A 21958-nucleotide genomic window follows, 5' to 3' on the forward strand; every position below is an offset into this window, starting at 1 on the left:
AACTGCTTCTCAGTAATTTTTTTAAACACATTTTGACTGTTGCAGTAACACAGTATGTACAATCATGCACTTCCACTATCCTTGGTACAAATAAGAAATCAGACTCATTTACCTTACCACATAAAAGGTAAAATATTAAAAAAAATTTACTTAAATGTCATGAGATGTGCGAATTCTACAAGCCAAAGGCTTTCAAACAATTCAATGCAGAGGATGGTCACACTTTGCATAGCTCTTGCTAAAAACTTTTTGCCACCCTCTGTGCACTCCTGCTCCATGTTCAAGGACAGAGTCACACAGGATCTGAAACACAATACCAAAGTGCTGGCACCACATTATCTCCCCCAGCACTTAAAAAGGGACTGCTGAGAAAAAATCACAGTAAGTATTCTTTCCGATATTAAACTCTCCAGTGTGTTAGATATATGTCAGTATCAAGTGATTAAGAATGACTGATAATTAATAAATCACATCCACGGAGAGTGACCGGGTATTATTTCTTTCAGCCTCTGAAAAGAAGAGCTGGATTCACACTTCTGCCTAAGCATTTTATCTTTCCATATTAACAATCCTTGCTGCTAGCAATGAGGTGTTCCTTTTTTTCAGTGGGTTTTAAAATAAGAAGTTATTTGGGCTGCTTTTCTACTAATAGTTTATTATTATCCTTACTGTGCAGGTAAGGAAACAGAGACCCATCATGTGTGAGTCTTAAAGCTTCCCCACCACAAACAGAGTGTGTGTTCCTAAAGAAAGCTTTAACTTGTCCTTTCATCACACAACCACTCTTCCACCTGAGAGAAAGCTGCAGCTTTTGGCTACAGCTCAGCAGAGTATCTGCCTTCTAAAAGATATTCTGCTCTTTCCATTCAGGTCCTGGAAACAGGCCCTAGCAGAGCTCCAGTGTTAGCCATGCACCTCTGCAGGACTGACCAGATATCTCTGCATACACATCCCAAAATGATACATTTCCTCTGAAGTTTGTTCTAAGACTAGGCTAGTAATAAAGAAGGCTTTTTCTTCTAGTCCATAACACAGCTTAATTTGTATTTTCCTTTCATATAATATTAACTGAATGACGTAATATAGCAATTTTTTAATCATCTGCTTTAGTGTTTATACAACTCTGCTCACCGTATTATTTGAGCCCCTTCATTTTCATAGTGTCAGTTACCATTATTCCATTAAATTAAATCCTTTTACAAGCATCTTTCTATAAACATGCACTAGAGATAACATAGCCACATGGTGAGGATTCACAGACTACAGTAAGCAGATTACACCTGTCTTGATTTTCAATGTAGCTGTCGGCAGAGTATATTCTCCCATCAAACTGCACACAGATCTCCTCATTAAAGCTACAGGGGAGAATAATTACAGAACAGTACATTGCAGTTTACCAATTGGTCTTGCATACATAATGGCCTATGAAAGAAAAATTGCATCCTCCAACAGCTGGGAAAATCTTTAAATTGTTATTAGTATTATTATAAAATAGCCAACATTTTAAACTATCCAATAACTTGCCTCCTGTATGCAAAGCAGACAGACAGAGGTGATCAGGTCCAAAAAGGTCTTCAAGTCCCAGCCTATAAATATTTTTCCCTTTGCAAACACTCCATTCCCCAACCTTCTGTTCCACAGTAAAATCTCTTCCTCCCGAGAAATTATGCTGACTGCAGAGTAAGCCTTGGAAGCAAATGGGTGGTTTTCTGGATCTCCTAAGCCCTGCTGCTGAGTGAAAAGCATCACATTCCTCCACATCCTCACTTGGTGGGGAAAACAGTGAGTCCGTCAGGTCCCCACCATCCTTCTCCCACCAGCCAGGGGAGACAGGGGTGTCAGCGGTAGCCTGTCAACTTCAGCCACATCTAAGCCTTTCTTTGGCACCACCAGCAGGTCGTCTTGCTTGGCAGCTGGCTGCTGAGGTGCTGCCTGCCCCAGACAAATGGTGCTGGGGAGGCTGCAAACATCTCCAGGTGGTGCAGAAGGGACCAACCTCCAGATGTTTCTGTCTTTGGCTTTTCACACTCCAGAGCTGAAGCATCCAGAGTATACTGAACTAGCAGCCCTGTGGAACATCAGGAAGACTGATTTTTTTACCTCTGTTGATAAATAAGACATGTGACCTGTGTTTGTGTTAATGGACAAAAGGCAAATCCATTTTTGGATTTTATTTGCATTCCAAGATCCCGACTCTTAGGACCTTCAGCTCCACTCAGCAACCAAACTCATCACTCTTCAGGCACCACTTCTGAACACCAGCTCTTACTCATCACACAACAGATAACATAAGAGAAAAAACTCAAATATGGGAAGAACCAAATTCCTCAGATGAAACGAAGTCAAGTTAGTTTTCCTACCTTTTCTTGCTAGCCAAGAACCAAAGCATCCTAAGCACACATTTGGGACTCAGAAAGACATCCTGACATGCTCTCCTGCCCTGCTAAATGAGGAGCTAAGAGTGGAGAACTTCAGCAATAAGAGAATGTGCTGCTGGACCAGTCCCACATATTCTGGTTCTCCCAAAAGATTTTCACAGGATCAAAGACTGCAAAAGAGACCCTTTTGTACAAGCAGTCCAACAGCCACCTTTTCCCAGCTCTGAGGAACAGAGACACAAGCCACCACAGCACGCAGAGGGTCACTTACCATGTAAATGCATCTAACTGTTCGCAGCACTAAAACCACTGAACAAAATCGCTCTGTGAAACGACTCTCAGTACCAGCACTGCAAAGGATTTGCTGCTGCACTTTACCCAGCTGCACCTCCCAGACGAGCTGGCACGCTGCAGGCTTTCTTCCAGTCTCTCTCAGCTCATTACTCATAACAGGGACATGCCGACGACAGAAGCAGAGTGGAAAACCAAACGGAGCAGAGCCTGCTCTGGCCAGCAGGCAGCCCACCACCAAGCCAGTTGCTCCTGTGCACTAGGAAATCTTTGGGTTTCTCTCTGACAACTCCCTGTTTGCAAGGCTGCACCACATGCTCTGGGGTTAGCTGGCGGCAGGCTAAGAGAGATCGCCCAGACTGACCTCCTGTGCAAATACTGCCCAGTAACCTTCACTCATTTAAACACTGCTTTCAACTCAGCAACTCCAGTTTTTTCTACTTTTTCTAAGTAGCAAGTTTGGGTAGAGAAACTCCTAGGCACCTCAATCACTGCTTATTATCCACAAGGTGTATGTGTGTGGGGGGGAATCGTTATAAACTTTCTGTCTCTGGAGAAAATGCAAAAAAATTTTGTAAACTAGTTCCTGGGGTCCCAGCAGGGGCAGAAACCATCCTGGGGCAACCACCAAGAAGGGTGTCCTCCATCAGGAGTTCTGCAGCAAAGTCCAGGGGTGGCGACATATGGACTGAAGGATATTTTATTCTGGCCTTTACTCTGCAAGGAGGAGCCCAGAGAGACCTCCCGGGGCTTAGTTCGTATTTCAACTCTCCCTCACAGAGCAGTCTCGCAGTAGAGAAGTGAAAAATAGCTTTGCCATCAATTGCCCAAGTAGCAAAGTTTAGCCCTTTGGGAAAATTTTCCTTGACTTCACTAGATCTGGACCAAAACATTAATCAAATAAAGCACATTAGCTATTATAGCTTGTATTAAAAATATAAATACCTCACAAAAACTGTGCTTTCTAAGGATTAAGTTTTAGGGGTCCGCACATATCTTTTCCTTCCACTGCTGTCCCCTGACATTACTGATCATGCATATTCAAATCGTCCATTTAAAGGTACCCTGAAACAAAACAATCCTTTATTAATTTAGAACACATATTCCATGACTTTTCGGAAGACTTGCATGTCCAATGTGTCTCTACAAAATATAGTAATTCCACCTTCCTGTTCTTTCTAGAAAAAAAAAGCCAGCCTGGAAAGTGGAGATAAAACAGGTATAAGACTACTACTGACTAAGCCATAATATATAGGATTACCTGGAAATTACTGAATTAGGAACCTGGTTTTCCTGGATGGAGAGGGAAGGGTGAATCATATTCACCCCAGAAAAAGGCACTGAAGGAAAAGGGGGAAAAAATTGTATCAACTGAGTGGAGAAACCTGTCAGATATTTCAGTAGATCAGGACACTGGCTATGTATTGGAGAGGAGAAACCCTGATCAAGTCACATGCCCTTTACTACAGAAGATAAGATGAAAAGGTTTCAAAGGAAACTGATGGTGACAGTTTCTTCATTTGTATGCAACGTGACATACCAGATCCAAACTGTTGGCTACTTTTTGAACTATTTGTCAGGGGAGAAAAATTATTATTTTCTTTTATATTTTACTTTCAAGAACTCTTAGTCATTTGGGGGTTCTCCCCCCTGCTCTGTGTCCCGCCACCCTCTGTTTTATTTTTCAACCAGGATTCAAACATTCACCTTTGATGTAACATTTTTGCTGTGCATCAGAATAGCTATGCCAAGCTTCAGAAGGACAATTGAATACAGAGAACGAAAAGGATGACATCACTTCAAACATAAACTTTTAACAAAATTATCCTGAAGAAATGTCCCTGGTGATGATTATTTTCTTTTCCCTGTATCTCCTTTTTCACTCTTTCCATGCATTTGCAACAATTCAAATTATTGCCAGGCTAGCGGCTGTAGTTTGACTCGGAGCCATCAACTGCTTACAAGCAGAAGTATTTCTCCCTGTTTCTCACTGATTCTGACAAGCAGAGTGTTAAATATAACACACAAAAAAATAACTGTGTAAGATCACAGGTTGCATGTATAGCCAATAGGCTGTGTAACAGCTATATTCACAAGGCAAACAAGTAAACTGGGGTCTTGTGACTAGCTCAGCTTCTCCAGGGCCAAGACTTGATGGGTTTCAGCCCAGTGTTCCCTGTTAATGTGCAAAACCTGCAGTTGCTTGTTATCTCTGTTAGTAAACTTCCTCCAAATCATGCCCTTCTTTCCAAAAAAGGTACCAAACACCTTGTCAAAGTTCATCTGTCCTAAAGAAAGGTACTCGGTGTTCATGAGCCAATGATAGGTTGAAGGTAATAATATTCTCCCCAAAGTGTTGTGAAACATTCAGAAACTGCAGTAGTTGCAGCCATGTAAGTATCTGAGACTGAGACAGCCAGACATGAAAAAATATGTTGCAGTCTCCTGGGTGAAGGAGAAGGTACTCAAACCACAGGAAAGCGATACAGCATTCACTTCTAGCTCTGGTACAGCCCAAGAGATCAAATTTTAAAGTTGTAAAATTTCTTTTTATATGTGAAAAATATTTTAAATGCTTCAAGATCTTATATAAATCCTAGAGAGTCCCAAAATCATGCTAATAAAGGATGCTGAATTTAAAGAGTCAAGTCTAAGCCCCTTTAAACATGGAGGGGAAAGAAACAGGTCTTCCAACAATATTTTTCTCAATCAGCCCAAATATTTTTGAAGCAAATTGTTTAGAATACATAGCTTACATGTATGAGTCTACTGAGAGTTTTCAGAGATATTTATAGAGAAATTACTGCAGTACAAAGATTTAGAGTCACTTAGAAGGTCTTAAAAGCGTATGACAATACCTTTAGTAAATAAAGCTGCTGTCAGAAACTCCTGTCAGTGAAGTTTTCTCCTACACCATCACCTGCTCTCAGTCCATGCAGCCCAGACCTTCCTCGGGGCTGTCGTAACATCCCTTGTAGGGCAGCAAGAGGAAAAAAGCTGCACCTTCCCACCAGGTTCCCCAGCTCGTCAGCCAGCCCTCAGGGCTCCTGTTCCAGCCCTGCTTTCCCAGAGCTGCAGCTGCAGTCCATCTGCATCTCCTCCTCTGACACAGACCAGAGCAAACATGCCCGCAGTTTCCCTTGCTACCGTACCAAAGCCTTGCATTTCATTTTTTTTATGTTCTTGAAGCAACACAAATCACAAAATCCAAAAGCCACATGAGGAACAATAACTCTGGTGCGAGCCAGCACTGATCTCTCCCACCTGTGCCAATACGAAGACCACTGCACTAGCAAATGCTTTAAGAGGTGCTTCCCCCCACTGCCCTCCCCGCCCTCGCATAAATTCTAACTCTGAATTTCAAAAGCTGCCATTAATAGAAAAAAAACGACGGGATAAACCCCTCTCCTGGACACACAGACACATGCAGTTTCACATTACTTGCAAGTAGCCTGAAGAGTTTGCACCCTGCCCACACGTCACTATATGGTTGTGCAATGAGGCTTCAGTTTGATGGGCACAGCCCCACAGCAAGCATCCGTGGTTGCAAAACACCTCTGTAATTGGTATTCTAACCCACATTACAGCGCATGTCCCTGCCAGCACATCAGGTGCCTGCTAAGGGTGACCCTGGTGCACACCAAACCAACACAAGAGTAAATCTTTAGGAGAAATATAAATTGAAAATGCAAATTCGAAGTAGGCATCACAGATTAGTATGCTTTGAAACTGCTGACACATCCACGGGGGATACAAAACCTGAAGAAGGTGGGGAGACTCTACAGGCATAGGATATATATGTTTATATATATATATATACACACACATATGATATACCATACAGCAGTCTCATCATTCAGCTGCTGACACCAAACTTAAATGGAGAAGTTGCTCTTCCTCGGCTCCCTCAGCAGAGAAGAACAACATGACAAGAAATCAGCTTTTCCAGAGGTGCTCAAGAGTTAAAGCCTGGGGAAGGTGGCCCCCTGAAGTGGCTACTGACCTGCATTAGGAGTCTGACAGGTATAGGTAGCTCTTCTCACACTCTCAGCAGGAGGCCCAGGCTTGAGCAAACTGAAGTGGATGCTGGTTCACCTGAGTACACAGCACTTTAAGTAACAAAAATTCATCTCTTGCTGCAACTGTCCCTGTTACAGGAACAACAACTTCCAAAGACAGACAGGCTTTCAGTTATCATTAACTGAGTCAGCCATTCAGGGTCAGCTGCTAGCAGGTATGAATCAGCACCATCAGGCTTTTCAAGTAGGTGTTAAAACCCAGGTGAAACTCAGCCCCCCTTCCCCAGGTGCTAAGCAAACCAGTGTTTCACCCCTCCTGCCAAAGTGGTGGAAGTGATGACTGCAGCTGGGAATGACTGGATATACCCTCCACCATGGCAACAAGGGGGTGGAGGATAGCTGATTTTGTACCTTCCAGTAAGGCCGATGGGTTTTCTCCCCTGTGTGGGTGTTGTGTTTTTGTGTCATGCCCAGGAGATGGAACAATTCAGACGTGCTCAATACCTTTCTCCCGCCCACTCAGTGTAACACCTTAGTCATCAAATCGCCCTATTGTGCTGCTCAATACTTTCTATAACAGTAGGAATATGAGAGTATGTCCAAAGATAGCAATGAACACACAAGGTAATTATTTTTAAGCTTGCTAATCACAATCAATAGTTTCTTAGCAAAACTGATGAGCTGGAGTTGGCTCCTATTTTTAACCAATAAGATATGCAGTCAAGACTTGAATTACACCATCGGGCAAGTCTCCAAACTCCTAATGACTGCCAGCCAAGAGAAGGATGGGTCCTTGGTGGGTCTTACTCCCTTCCTGAGCATGATATCAAAGTATTTTTTTCCAGAGACTATAAAGCCAGAAGCGGATTTTAACTGCTGCACAACTTCACCAAAAACACCAAATAACAATCTAACTCCATACATTAAAAAGGAGTTTGCAATTCTTAAAAAGCCTGAGGATGTTTGCTTGATGAGTTTGAAGTTTTGTAGCTGTCATGTAAAAGATAAACTCCTCGTAGAACAGTGCCATGTGCCTTCCAGGGGTGTACAATTAGAAATAGATGAATACAAGTTGAAGACTCATTAGAAAGCTCACACCCTCTCCCTATTTTGGTGGGATTTTTCCTTAAAGTAATATTTCTCATGTTTTTCTATCCCTTGATTTTTTTTTACTTTTTTTTTTTTAAAGATTTCAAAAGCCCTAACTTTCTGTGTTCCTTTTGGGAAATTCCTCCATTCCCTGCCACTGTCAGGAAGATGTTATACCCCCTACAACAGAGCCTAAAATCACTCCCAACATTCAGTACTGCAGCAATAATTCCCTCTTGGAAGAAAGAACATGCTTTCGTTTGTTTTGTTTCTTCTATCCTCTGATTAAAAGCAACAATGAGTCCAAAGGAGTTGTACAATACCATCAACTGTAATTGTTGCCTCTCACAACAAATGTGAAGGGGATCAGGAAACACACCCACCCTTGATTACTGGGAAAATATCAGGGATAAAAGATGTCAGCAGGGGCAAGTAATTCTGTTCATCAGCTTGCAAAGACAGAGGTAAGAGAGACAAGCACCAGCACTCTGTTCATTTACTGGATGGATTTACAGCGGTTCGTAGGTTGCAGAATTACACAAGCAATTAACACTCCCTTGATTTTCCTGCCATAATCCTCCAGTCTGGGGTATTTTCAACTTTTTTTCTGATGTCTGCTGCTGGATGAAGAAGGCTGAGTGATGAAGGTGTCCATGAGGTGTGTGGTTGGGTCAGCACCTCTTGAGGAGCAACATCAGGCCAGTGTACAAGGAATGCTGCTCGCTGCCAGAATTTCCAGACACCTAACATGACCAGTGCTCTCTGCACCAGGAATGACACTGCTGTACTCAGTGGAGGTTTTTGAAGCCTCCCACCAAAACATGATATACAGTGTCACTGTTTATTAAAGATAACTAATGCCCTAAGTCTTTATTTACTTCTGTTTATTGCTATTTTAGCAAGAGTCACCAGAGAGCAGCTATGCTTCTGGTCCACCAGGGTTCTTTAATCACTGTTAGTAGGTAAAATCATGTGTGACAACTAATCCAAAAAGCAGATTATATTTATTTTGGCTACAGTGGCTTGCAATTCGTTAAAATCAACAAAGCCTTTTCATTAGCCCCCTGCTGATGTCCTAAAACCAGATATTTCAAGGGTCTCAAAGCACAGAGCTACACACGTGCAGCAAAGCTGGGACTGACAGACTTGCTGTTGCCATACTTACTGTAAAATCTTATTAAAAACAACAGAAAAGTTCTTATTTTCTTTCATTAAAGGGCTTAATTTATGAATTCCAAAATCAAAATCTTAGAGGTGGGACTTCTTAAATTTCAAGAAGTATTAGTGAATCAACAGTACAATTACCATTGAATTACTTGCTCGGGGTTGTGTGTTGTAAAAAAAGCTGTTGAAATACAGCAAGGAGTGAGATTACAGCTTCAATAAGTCTAAATATTAGCCTACATGCTTGCTGAGCCCCCTGCATCCTGGAACCACATTTGAATAATTGAATTTCTAGTTAAGAGTGTGATCTTGCAACTCTCATTCTATGTGATACCGTGATCTTTAGCCATAATCTCCTGGTGACACTGCCTCAGACCTGCAATCATGAAAATACATGTTTGGGATCCCAGGTGTTCAGAGTAGATCCACACAAAAGTCAAGAGTTCTGTCTCTTCTCCTGCCTCACTACTCTTCAAACACTGCCAGGAAGTTCACAAACCCAGACACAGCCTTTCCATAACCACCAAGGGCCACCATTCATCCAGAACAGGAAATTAACGCATTAGAAGGCCACATAATTGATTTTATATACACACACACACACACACACACATATATATACATATATGACACTGATTTACATCAACCAGATTTTCCCTCTCTTGTTATGAATTCCCTGACATACACATTTTTGGTCACTGCTGTCAGGTGACAGTCGGACAAGTGACTTAAGCCACTGTGAAAAAAGCCACTCCTGACCTGCATTCTACCATGCAGACATATTTATTTCCCACAGCTGGATTGGATGTGGATCTGCTTTGCAAATTTTCATGCCTACTGCTGAAGCGGAGCTCCTTGTTTGTCCCCCAAGCACAATCTCGAACATTGTCAAGGCAGATTATTAGACATCACTTCACACCAGCCTCTTCCACATCTGCAGATCTCCAGCAGTTTAGAGGGAAGCCAAGAGCAGTCCTTTAGTGAGAGAACTGTTCCTAAACACACGAGCCAGCACGGTGCCAGGCTGCCCCTGAGACAGGAGGGTCACTTCATCTCCCTCCATACTGTCCTCCAGCCGGCTGCAGCCCCTCCAAGTTCACACTCTGAACACAACAAACCGTCTGCTAAAGCAGAGAATAAAATCCAGCCTGGAAGGAAAACCAAGATATAAAGCTTTCCTCCAATGGCTAATCAGAGTTTTGTCCACAGGGAAAACTGAGCCCCATCTGATATACAACTTAGCGTTTTGGCTCTCCATAATTAAAACTATTGTTGCCATGGCAATACAAAGCCTGGTAAAAATACACGCCAGGCTAATGTCATGCCTCTTTGGTGATACAATTTGTTGTCCCAGTCCGGCCTGTGCCAGGATGGAACAAAACGTGACTCGGATATAGTTGACTTGACGAGGTTTGTTATTTAGGAGTCAGATGCTGTGTGAGCTGTAAGACCACTTTCTCAGGCTCCCTAACACAACCACTAATCCTGTTAAAGTCAATAGCAGTTTTAAGGATAATTTCAAAGAGAGCAGTTTTGATCCTTTACTACTATATTTCTCGAAGCACCGTAAAGAAAGAAAATACAAAAAAACCATATAGAGTATATTAAAGAACCAATCAGAAGGATTAACATACATATTCTTAAAAGTAGATACAAAATTAAAAGCAAAAACCTGACTATAGGTTCAGTACCAAAAACATCCAGAGTTTGGTTGGCACTTCTTTATTCCTTTGAAACTGTAGTCTCTATTGAGCTTGTTATAATCAAGCAGGACTTATAGGTCACCCAGGGACCTCTGAACAGCAGCAAGTCATCTGCTACTTAGGAAATACCATAAAACATCACTCTTTCTCTATGGATACACACCTATATATGCATAACCTACACAGACATACCAAGAGGTTTTTTCTAGGATGGGACAACAATTTTAGGAGCTTTGTGACTTGCAATCCAGTCATTTATTCCTTATGTGGAAATTTCTAATCGGATTCCTGAGGTGCACAGGAGTCTATTCATGTGGAAAACTTACAGGTACAACCTCTACTTGTAAGCAGTTGTATGAGAATATCTGCTACAAAAAAAGGTGAGCTGCAAAGACTTAAAAAAAAAAAAAAAATCCCATTGATGACAATGTCTATTGACAACAGTCAGAATTTTGCTTCTTTCTGGAATGGAAAGCTTCATATATGGCCCAATCACAAAGAAAGAAAGATGGTTGTGAGCTGGAAGGTGGACAAGTGCATGGGAGATCCACCCAAGCAAGAAGACAGGGACTGTCTTATTTCACCTGGATTGCTATGGCTCTTGTACTGTTGTGAAGCAAAGTATTTTCTATTATCCAAATCCCAGCATAAAGTTTGTGTGCAAGTGCTTTAGCTGCCATGTGGCTCCTGAAGGTTCAGTTATAGATGAGGGGACTGATGATGGAAGATCTCTGGGACTTTCAGTATTAAGCAGCAAGAGAGCAGGGGGTATAGAACAACAAAGTTCATCAAGGACATCTACGGAAATGGACCAGGAAGACCTGTTTCAGAGCACTGATACCATATGGAGACTCTTTTCTCAGAGAGCAGCAAAAGAAACCTGGGCACTTCCCTGAGGAACAGATCCAGCACCAAAGTCCAAACAGCATGGCCCAGGAGATGCCTTAAAGGTAGATGGTAACAGGGGTCATGATGGTATATTACCACAGCAATATAAAGAATTCAAACCCCAATGCTTTACCTCCCACTGTTCTCCCCATAAGAAAGAGGAGAGGTTAAAAAAAAAAAAAAAAGGCATCATAGCAGTTGGATACATTGCTTTATAGACTCCTGGAAAGAGTTCAGATAGTCTGATCATTAGCACATGATAAAATTCTATAAAAAACACATGAGGCTAAGAAAAAAGAATGGGAGGAAAATCTAATGGACCAGAAGAAGAACAATAAACTGGCAGGTGGGAGGTCCCAGCTCAAGAAGAATTTGAAAGAATGGAGAGATGGATTCTTGGAAGAGAAAGGGTACACCAGGTAGTTGACATATTGAGTTTCCAGGAAAGAGGGGAGAGTATTAATGACAGTGCAGCTGACAGTTTCAGCAGCTACCAACGAAATGATTTGCCCTTCTTTTTCAGCTGAAGAGGTGACAGTGTGGATATGGCAGCTGATTTACATACATCATCATAACTTTCATAGGAATATCAAATTTCTTTATAAGGCCTTGTAGTACCAGCTTTGCAGGTCAGTGTCAATGTCTAACAGAGCCACTAGAGACAAAGAGGAAGATTCAGAGGGGCACTGAGGTGGTTAAAACAGGGCTTAACCTGAATCTAATCGCCTAATTAAAAAGAGATTCCAAAATCTCCCACTTCAGTAACTGTAAAAGCATCAGGACTAACATTTACAACCACAAAGACCATCGGAAATCAATTCCTGCTACCCTGGCAGCCGTGTGCCTGTCACCTCTCTAAACTTCACTGTGATCAGATACAGGTAACTCAACAGTGCCTTTGTTGTGAAGAGGTGCAGTCCCAAAGGTGAGCTTGGGCTACTACAGTCACACACTAATGGTGCCCTCTTGCCTCAGCCCTGCTTTTTGCCAGTGACTCTCCAATATAAAATACACAAGTTCTGCCATAACAGAAGAGGGGCTTCTGTGCAAGGCATCTGTCTCTGCAAGAAGGCCAGCTGACTGCACAGGCCAGTCTTTGCTGGCCTGAACTAAATCTTTGCTTTGGTTCAGCCCACAGCAAAAAGCATTTTTTTTTTTTAGTGATTACAACACACTAAACTGGAAGCGCATAAGGTGACCGAAGGGATAACTAAACATTGCCCTAGAGTTTCATTTCAGTCTGGGTGATGTTAGCATACCAAATACAAAACTATTTGTTGGATCGGGCCTTAACTGTACACAAACCCTTGCCCAGTATGAGGAACAAGGAACAGGCACCAAGAAAGCTCAAGAACAGCAGTTTCCAACCATAAGCAAGGTTTAGTAATACATCAGGGCTTTAGAACATACAAAACAATTAAGGGACCAACACGGTGTTTGCTATTCTTCCCAGTCTGACTTTATTATGTTCTCACCATTTGCAGATGTCCCATCTATTTATGACGTTCTTTATCGCATGTAGATTTTGTTACAACAAAAATTCAGGTTGTGGATTTTTGCCAGTGACAAGCTGATGTTGCTCCGAGCAGCATTAAAATGCTATCATGCTGTTAGATTAAGTAACCTATTTTCTCTACTAGCACAAATTGTACTTTAGTTTTGCCCTTACACCTACCAAATTGCTGTTTCTTGCAAGATTTCCTTCTGAAGGTAGTTGCCAATCTCCAAACCAATGCTATTTTCACCAAATGAAAGAGAAGTTTGTAAAGGAGAACAATAAAAGCAGGAGCTGGACCTCATTGCAAGAGTCTTTTTGTATTTCACAAATAATGCTAAAAAAGAAAAAATAGTAAGGCAAAATAGCAAGTTGTATTTTTCTTTACTTTTAAGCAAGGACCCATGAGATGACTCATGAGATATTGCCACATGTTATTTTGAAACAGGTTTTATAGAGTAAGTAGCTATGGTATGTACCCCATAGATGTACCTGGTCCTAAACCTGCTGACATAACAACAACTAATGATTTAACATTTTTTCTCCCTTTACTGTTTTCCATTTTTAACCTTCTTCTGAAAATCTCTCACCCCTCTCTGCCAACCATTCAATTTGGGGCATTTTCATCTGTAGTTCTTTAAAGTGAATAATCTGTGATAGAGACAATGAGACCAGCAACGAATGGGCACAGTCAAATGTGGACACAGGTGTTCCAGCTAGGGTAGTTCTAGGACATTAAATATAAATACTACATAGGCTGGAGAAATTTAAAAAAAAAAAATCCTGAAAAAGAAGAGACTAAACTACAAGAAACCAGTCACATCGATTAGCTGATTAGTTTGCCAGTGAGTGATTAGTCAGAAAGACTGGAATTAGTCAATGCAGCCCTGTCTCCCATGAATAAAATGTGGGGAGGACACCCTTTCCCACCCTCGGTGACAGATGATATCTGTTTTCTCTTGCGAGTCTGAATTTAAGAGGCATTGAAGCTCAGCAAGTGTATATTCTGGCTCAAATGAGCTGAAAATTGCATTCAATTTGAATTTCAAAACCAGAGGAGAAGGAGGAATGAGGGGAGAGGGAGGGAGAGAGCTCAGCAGGACCCATCAAGTCAGGTCCCTCTTGCAGCAGGTCCAGCTGCACCCAGGCAGGCTGCGGAGCTGAAACCCAGGGCATGAGGCAAAGGAAAGAGCATTGCTGGACAACAGCCCAGTTCCAGTTTAAAAATAAACGTTTTGCTGTCAGGATCAAAGCAAACTCTGCTTTTATGTATATTACAAGCTATAGGTTCAGAAGAAAAAGATTCTTCTGGTTACTTGAGCAGAGAGAGGCAGTGGGAAGGTAGGGCTGGCCAGAGGGAGGGGGTGTCCAGCTTTCCCTCTGGAAAATCCTCAGTAATTCAGACTAATCTGAAGGTACTTGCTATCCCCTTGAAAAGAGCATATACACTGAATGTAGGCACTGAATTTTCCTGAACATAAGGTTCATTTAAGGTTGCACTTTTTAGCGTGGGGTAACATTTAATTTATGTCTTTGTGGGTGAAGGGATTATTTCCCCTTTCCCTCTGTGCATTAAATTTACAGTTATATCTGGTGACACTGAAAGAAATGGAGTTACGCCTGCAACCCAAATATATCCTGTAATTTGATGGTATGATAGCAGTTGGTCTCTTCAATGGAACTGATAATGTCCAATATTCAATATAAAAATGATAACATACCAAATCAAGGCATTCTTCAGCAAATTTCTTACCAACTTCAGTGTGCAATTTGACCCAAGGGTTTGGAGTAGTAATAAAATAGTTACAATTAATCATGGGTAATAATTAATAACGTAAGGATTAAAATGTGTCGATTTATACATTCAGGATCAGCATTTTCTGTGTACCCTTGAGAGACTTTTAGCTTCCCTTCCCAAACAGAATGCTTGCAGTAGCATTTAGAACTGGAGAGTCCAGCCATCAGAGAAACTGGCTTTACTCTGTCTCATGATATTCATTATATGTCAATACATTCACAAATAGAAGGGTCCCAATAACATACTCATATTTTCTGACGCAGCTCAGATTTCAAAGCTCGATTATGTTATTACAAGGCTTCCCCCTTTTTCCCAACTAAGTGCTTCTTTCACTGATAAATCAGTAAATTTGCAGCTTTACATATGCATGTGATGTGAGTCAGGAGCCACCCCCTAAAAAAAACCCAGCCAAACAAAAATACCCAAAAACCCCCCAAAAAACCCACGAGGTCAATTTTCCTGGCCACTGCATCTAACAAAAGCTCCAAGGCAAGAGCTAAGCACACAATGATAGATATACCTTGGTATGCTGTGCCTTCAGCAAGTCTTAGACTTCCCTCTATGGCAAAAGACTGTACTAACACACAAAGTGAGCTGGCGTGCTGCTTTTAAGTTTTCCCGCCACCAAAGCAATTTTAACCAATTCTTTTGGCAGATAAAGAGACAATGTGAACATCTCTAAATTCTCTTTGCAAACTTCGCCAAACAGAAGAAAAGTTTCCAAATGCCGCAGTCAGCTGAATAAAACTGCATATATATTCCACTTAAAAAAGCTCTTATACATTGTGGTGCACCACACTGGTTCAGAAGAACTACTCAAAGTACAGGGCACTTTGTAGATATCCAAATATGCAATTGTATGCCTTGTTTTGAAAGGCATTTTTGGGTATTGTTTGAAGTTTCATTCTTGCACTGTATTCTTGCTGTCTAGATTGTAATGCCCCACAAATACTGAACTCCTGTCTCCATGCTGCTCCCTGTATGCTCTGGTTTCCCTAAATACAGACCCCAGAGGTTCATTTCCAGAGGGGAAGAGGAGAAATACACAGACCTGTCTCCATCACTCCATTTCTCAAAGAAAACTTTCTTTGTAAATCAGATTATCTGCCCTTACAATGCTTACTTTAGATCAATCTTCATCTAGAGCTTCTAGATCTAACCAATAACACACAATAAGAGTATTAGCCTGATGACAGGATTGCATTAAATAGCTCCATGGCTTCCAGACCAGAGCCAAACCACGTTCAGTCCGCTCCGGTCTATCTGCACCTACTCATGTGGACATGCCCCTGATGGTGCTCTGCTCTTCCAGCTGGAAAGGCCCCGCCTGATCCTGCCATGGCTGCTGGTGCTCAAACTGCTCCGTGGCCTTAGCACCGTCAGCAGGCAGCAGAGAACACCCAGTGAGCGTGGGTGACAAGCACGGCATCAGAGCAAATACCTGACAATTTCTCCAAGGTACTGGACCCTGGAGCAGTTTAGCTGAATGGCATGCATGCCCACCTAATGCTGCAAAGTCAAGAAGACCTTATGTTATTTACTAGATGAGTGCTGCTTTCATGCACTAAAATATTTTATCAAGATGACCTGTAGGACTTGCCTGCTTGGAAAAAACAAAAACAGAAAAAATTCCCTATTTCTTTCTAGAGACATCAACCCCCTTTATAATTGAGCACCATTTACTCAACATTGCATGATTAACGTTATGAAACACGGACATAACTTAAAAAAAAAAACCTAGGAGGAATAACAATTTCACGCGTAAGTCACCTTCCACAAACTTTTCTTCAGTCCTTTAACTCATTGCTATCAAAACTGGGGAGGCATGAACCACGTGGACTGCAAATCAGAGTAGAATTGCAAAACCCATTAGATGAGAACTCTGCCACTATTTTCTCCTATGCAGTATTTTACACCAAAAATGTTCTTACTGCGGCAATATTTGCAGTAAGAGCACACTGCCTCTCCAAGTCTAGAGAAAAAAAGGAGAAAAACATTGCTGGGCTTTCTTGCTGTTAATTGGGACCACCCTGGGTATGAATAATTTATAAGGTAAATTACAAAGGATGAGTCTTTATAAATGACATCACAGAGCTTCAGCAAATCCATGTTGTCCAGTGAAACTACTTATTCCGTGGAAACAATGTTGCTCTCAGAGGCGGCATGACAAAGCCTGCAAACAAGCAACATGGTGGAAAACACTGATCCAGGGGTGCCCTGAGAAGACCACATCACCCAGAGAAGAGGAGTGTGAATATACGCAAGTCTCCCCAAAGCCTTTCTTGGTACTGATTCCAACCTCAACCTGTTAAAGTCCACCCCTGGTTGTTATGGCACAAGACTGCCGATGATTTATTAAGGGCTCTTAGCTCCATCAGACAGTTTACAATTAACAGCTTCTCCTTTTCTTAAATATAAATAAATACATAAATGAAATCAGAGCTGCTAAGTGCTGGGTGTACCCAAAGCTTCGATGACATCACCGGCAACTGCCAGTCACCCAGGATGCAAAAATAAATAAGGGATACGGGTGGGGGGAGTAGAGGGGGAGGCAGGGTATTTACTCAATCAGTACCTATTTTTGAATTTCCTTCAAGCTGGCTTGGACCAAGAGCCATCAATTATTTAAAAGAAGTAACATGATGCTTCCTTTGTTGAGGCAAATCTGCAAGCAGACCCCAAGAGAGAATAAAAAATGAATTAGGCAGAATTTATTAGTGCGCTTGAAGAAAACAGATTCAGCTATCAGAGCTGACTGTGGTTTTAAAAATAGTGTATTTCTGCCCATGAACAACAGTTTTTCTCTTTCTCCTTTACCCCACTAGATCCTCAATAATCTCACCTCTCACCTCTCCTTATGCTTTCTTTTTTCTTTTTGAAGAGGGCATAACACTGAAAGAGGCATCAATCATTCCTTAAACTTCTTCCTTCTTTTCTGACTTGACTTGATGTATTGTCTTCATTTAAATTACAAATATACTAATCTAAAACACTGTTTACCAAGCAGCATATTAAATGAAAGATGCAAGAAATTGCATCACTCACATTTTAAAAATGACTTTAGACTCGGGGACACATAAAAACAACGAGACAGGATGATCTGCCTTGGTTGCTATACTTCAATCCTAGCAAATAAGATTCGGTTCCTGTGGTTTTCTGCTCAGGACACTGCTAAGCCCCGGTCGAACAAATCCTACCAAACTCAGTATAAAACCTCCTCCTCGGCAGATGCCGGTTGGAGTTCCTGCAACACTCCAGGAACGTGCAGAGCCAATGAGATCAAGGTCTCAGTCCCTGGGTCTGTCATGGAGTTCACACCTGAGAGAGTCACTCCAGGGCCGTGAGTGAGGGTCTGGCCATGCCAGAGGCCGCAGCACGGATAGAAAGCAAGCTGAGGCTGATTTCAAACCCGGCGGCAGCACTCGGCCACAGGAACTATAACAGCAAAGGGAACACTTGCAGGACAAAAAAAATCACTGCCTTCATTCCAAGGTTCCCTGCTGCATCCTTCACACCAGGGAAACGATGCATTTAGATCATTTTGGGTGACCTTTTGTGGCATCCAGCAGCTGGAAAGGGCAAATGCCGCTTTACGAAAACATGGAGCTCGCTTGCGCGTGAGCGCAGCAGGGTGGACAGGCTCAGCCCTCCTCCTGGCATTGGGGCTCCTTCCCCTCGGCCTCAGGGTGGTTGCCAGCAGCTGGAAGGTTCGGCTGAGGCTCCCTCACTTGCCTCTCTCCTCCTGGGAGGGGCTGGGAGCAAAGGTGCTGGCACTCTCCACAGCACAGTGAGAGTGCAGGGCGGTCATGGCTCGGCAGGGATGAGCCTCAGGAATCGAGTTTTAGGCTGCCTCCTTCTCCCCCTTCTCCAACCCCAAAACAAAACAAAGGTCATCACTTACTAGTATGTCTGCTGATAGGGCTTGATTAAAAGCACTTTTATTCCAAAAGACAAATAAGTTTGATACAAACTGAGAACATGGCCTCAAGGAGCATTTTCTCATCTTAAAGAAATTACTGGAACATTACTTATCAGCATAAGCCTGAAAGAAACTTTTGGAAATCTTTGGAAACAGAGACCATTAATGGTTTAATGGTAATTAACCATTAATATGCTTGTGTTTCTTCAGACTAGCTCAGAGAAGGGACCTTTTCACAGATATGGCCAAGTATCAGGCATAACAACATGGATTGTGAATCACAGACTCATAAAGTAGTTTTGGTTGGAATGGACATTTAAAAGTCACCTAGTCCAACCCCTCTGTAATGAGCAGGGACATCTTCAACTAGGCCAAGTTGCTCACAGGCCCATCCAATCGGACCTTGAATGTTTTCAGGGATGGGGCATTCACCACCCCTCTGGGCAATCTGTTCCACTGTTTTACCACCCTCATGGCAAAAAATTTATTCTTTGTGTCTAATAGATCCTATTGTAGTTTAAAACCACTACTCCTTGTTCTGTCGCAACAGGCCCTGCTAGAAAGTTTGTCACTATCTTTCTTAAAGGCCCCCTTTAGGTACTGGAAGGTGCTCTAAAGTCTCCCTCAAGCTTTCTCTTCTCAAATGAACAATCCCAGCTCTTTCAGCTTTTCCTCATGGCAGAAGTGTTCCAGCCTCTGATCATTTTTGTGGCCCTCCTCTGATCTCACTCTATCAGGTCCATATCTCTCCTGTGCTGAGGACCTCAGAGCTGGATGCAGTACTGCAGGTGTGGTCTCACAAAGGTGGAGCAGAGGTGCTCGACCTGCTGCCCACCCTGCTTTTGATGCAGCCCAGGACGTGGCTGGCTTTCTGGGCTGCAAGCAATGCACCTGAAAGGCTGAAAGCTTGCACACAAGTTACCCTTTTAAAAATAGTAATGCAGAGGGAATGAAAACAATGAAAAATATTTAAACAATTCTATAGAGAGCTTTTTTTTTTTTTTTAAGGAAAATATCTATATTTGGTTGTGGGTAGTGCTGACCACAGGGGTAGGGCATGAAGCCCAGCTTACTCCATCAGGTGCTAGCAGTGGTACCATGGTGGCTCCTGCTTCTGCCCATTTCCCACACCATGTCCCACAGGACCCTCAGCACATACTGCAATGTCTCACCGGGAGTGGTCTGGTCTTGCTGGTGTGCAAGAGTCTGCACAAAAGCAGCTCCTTGTTTCTCAGACATTCACCACCCATGTGGTGCCCTAAACAGATGCCCAGCCTTCTGAGGGAACAAAGGTGCCGTAGGACCTGCTCTTCTCCAAAAGGCATTGCCTTCAGACTGCTCTCTAAAAATCATAACAATCTTCTATTCCAACTACTTGAGTTCACAAAATCCCCACTGGCTTCTGATTGCACATATTTATTTGGTACCTCTGTGGGCCTTTTGCTAACCCAAACATGATTATGCATCATAAATCTAAATACATTCACGAATTTGCCTTTGAATAAATACTTTAGGAGTAGCATCAAGTTTCACACTATTCTGCTTTCATACATTGCTGCTTTCCTTTTTCATTTCCACACCAGATGCCTCTCTTGAGCAGAAGAAGAAAGAATTGAAAAGATCTAACTCAAGTGAACGTGAAAGCTGACACTGGGAGGTGCCAAGGCAACATCATTCCACTTCTTGTCCTCACCTCTTCCTCTCTGGTAACCACAAGATCCTGAATGCCAAACTTTGGAAAATATCCTTGCAGCGGTAGCATCTGCTCCCTTGGCATACTTCTTGAGCAGTTGTATTGGCAGCTTTAGGTTTGTCCAAGTCTATCATATGACAAGAGTGCAGATGGGTTGCCTTGGATGCTTTGTCTTCCCGGATGCCATTTTCCTTTTATTAACATTTTATTCTAAGGAAACATATGTACAAATCTGTATGTGGAAGGCTGTATGTACACACAATTTCACACCAGTGAGGGGTTTTGTCTAGCTTCTCTCTAGATTTTTTACTAACATTTAGCTTGGATTCTTGCAAGGACCCTGACTTTTATTGAAGTCAGTATGTGGCATCAAGCAGATTAGGCCCTCACTGTGTGGATCTGCATTTCAACCAGCTATTCTTCCACAAGCCATAACTTTTCCCATCTGTGTTGATCTTTCTTCGCAAATTAACACCTGAGTCCTCAGAATATTAGATGTGTAGGAAAGCTGCTCATTTCGAGTTAAATTCTGCTCCCACTGAAATCAGTGGGAGTTTTGCCATTTGTCCATTATTCAGACAAATAAACAGCAGAGCTATGACACAGTTGTCATATATACTGGAACCAGTCTTTTTCTCTTGTTTTCTTAGATTTATTTTCCTATATTATCTTCCATGCACTAATCACATAATCACAAGTCTGAATATACTTTGTTTTTAATGGTAAAAACCACCACTTAGTTCAAATTAGCCAGTAAATTGCAAAATGCAACACAATAAAAGTAAAGGATTCTGAGGGAAAGGAGGATGAGGCCATCTAATAAAACAGAAATATAGAACAAAGAAGGGGGGGGGGGGGAAACCCCAAAATGAAAACCCCTCCAAAACAATCTGAATAGCATATCCCTAAATTTTCTGAAAGATCTTGTTGTGAGAGTACTTGTTAGAATGTTTCATGAATATAGTATGAATGGTCTTCAAAGGTATTTCAAAGGAAATGTAAACCAGAAGTGCAATACTCTAAAACCAGGGTGCATTTTCTGAGTGTGTTGCAATACACCAATCTGTTATTTCCTGGGCAGATAAAGGCATAGAGCAATAACACTACAAGCTATCTTTTCATTTATTGTAACATGCTGTTCCAATATGGCATAAAATATACTGAATGGTGTCCAAAATAGACAAAAATCTACCACCCTGTATTCACCTTCTCAGGGAAAAGCTGGAGAAAGTCACAGCTTACATTAGACAAGAGACACCAAACATGGCCTCTGATGATGAAAGTGAAAGTTATTTTCAGAATATAAAGATCTGAATTGGAATCCCAGATATCTACGGTTAGAATCTATGAAAAATTATGAAACTGACCTCTCTACTGGGATTTTCACCCAGACTGAAAAAAGGGATTGTTTGCTCTAATCTCTCTTTACAATGGCAGCTCCTAATAGATCTGTTATGAGGAATCACCACTGATAAAAAGAAACAGTTATTTACCACTTCTTTAAAATGAGACAGTGAACTG

The 21958-nt window shown here is 41.9% G+C and overlaps 1 protein-coding gene and 1 long non-coding RNA gene across 18 annotated transcripts in view; both read right to left on the reverse strand.

Annotated features, from left to right (window-relative positions):
- The window catches only part of ESRRG (estrogen related receptor gamma), a 403057-nt gene that overhangs the window by 281306 nt on the left and 99793 nt on the right, over positions 1–21958 (reverse strand). Inside the window, exon 1 of one of the 17 annotated variants that reach the window (XM_027897312.1) lies at positions 2650–2996. The exons of 14 other annotated variants lie outside the window; for them this stretch is intronic. In XM_027897312.1, coding sequence (XP_027753113.1) covers positions 2650–2826 — 177 coding nt within the window. In that variant the 5' untranslated portion in view covers positions 2827–2996. Of the gene's footprint in view, positions 1–2649; positions 2997–21958 lie in introns of those variants that run through there. 2 more of the 17 variants (XM_027897330.1, XM_027897322.1) reach the window with 2 other exon arrangements.
- The window catches only part of LOC114064353, a 26880-nt gene continuing 23053 nt past the window's right edge, over positions 18132–21958 (reverse strand). The window contains exon 3 of the long non-coding RNA XR_003572737.1: positions 18132–18143. This is a non-coding gene — a long non-coding RNA (uncharacterized LOC114064353). The remainder of the gene's footprint in view (positions 18144–21958) is intronic.

The sequence above is a fragment of the Empidonax traillii genome, unplaced genomic scaffold (assembly GCF_003031625.1).
Source record: "Empidonax traillii isolate 1590-97213 ecotype Southwest subspecies unplaced genomic scaffold, ASM303162v1 scaffold535:size1322822, whole genome shotgun sequence".
NCBI lineage: Eukaryota > Metazoa > Chordata > Aves > Passeriformes > Tyrannidae > Empidonax > Empidonax traillii.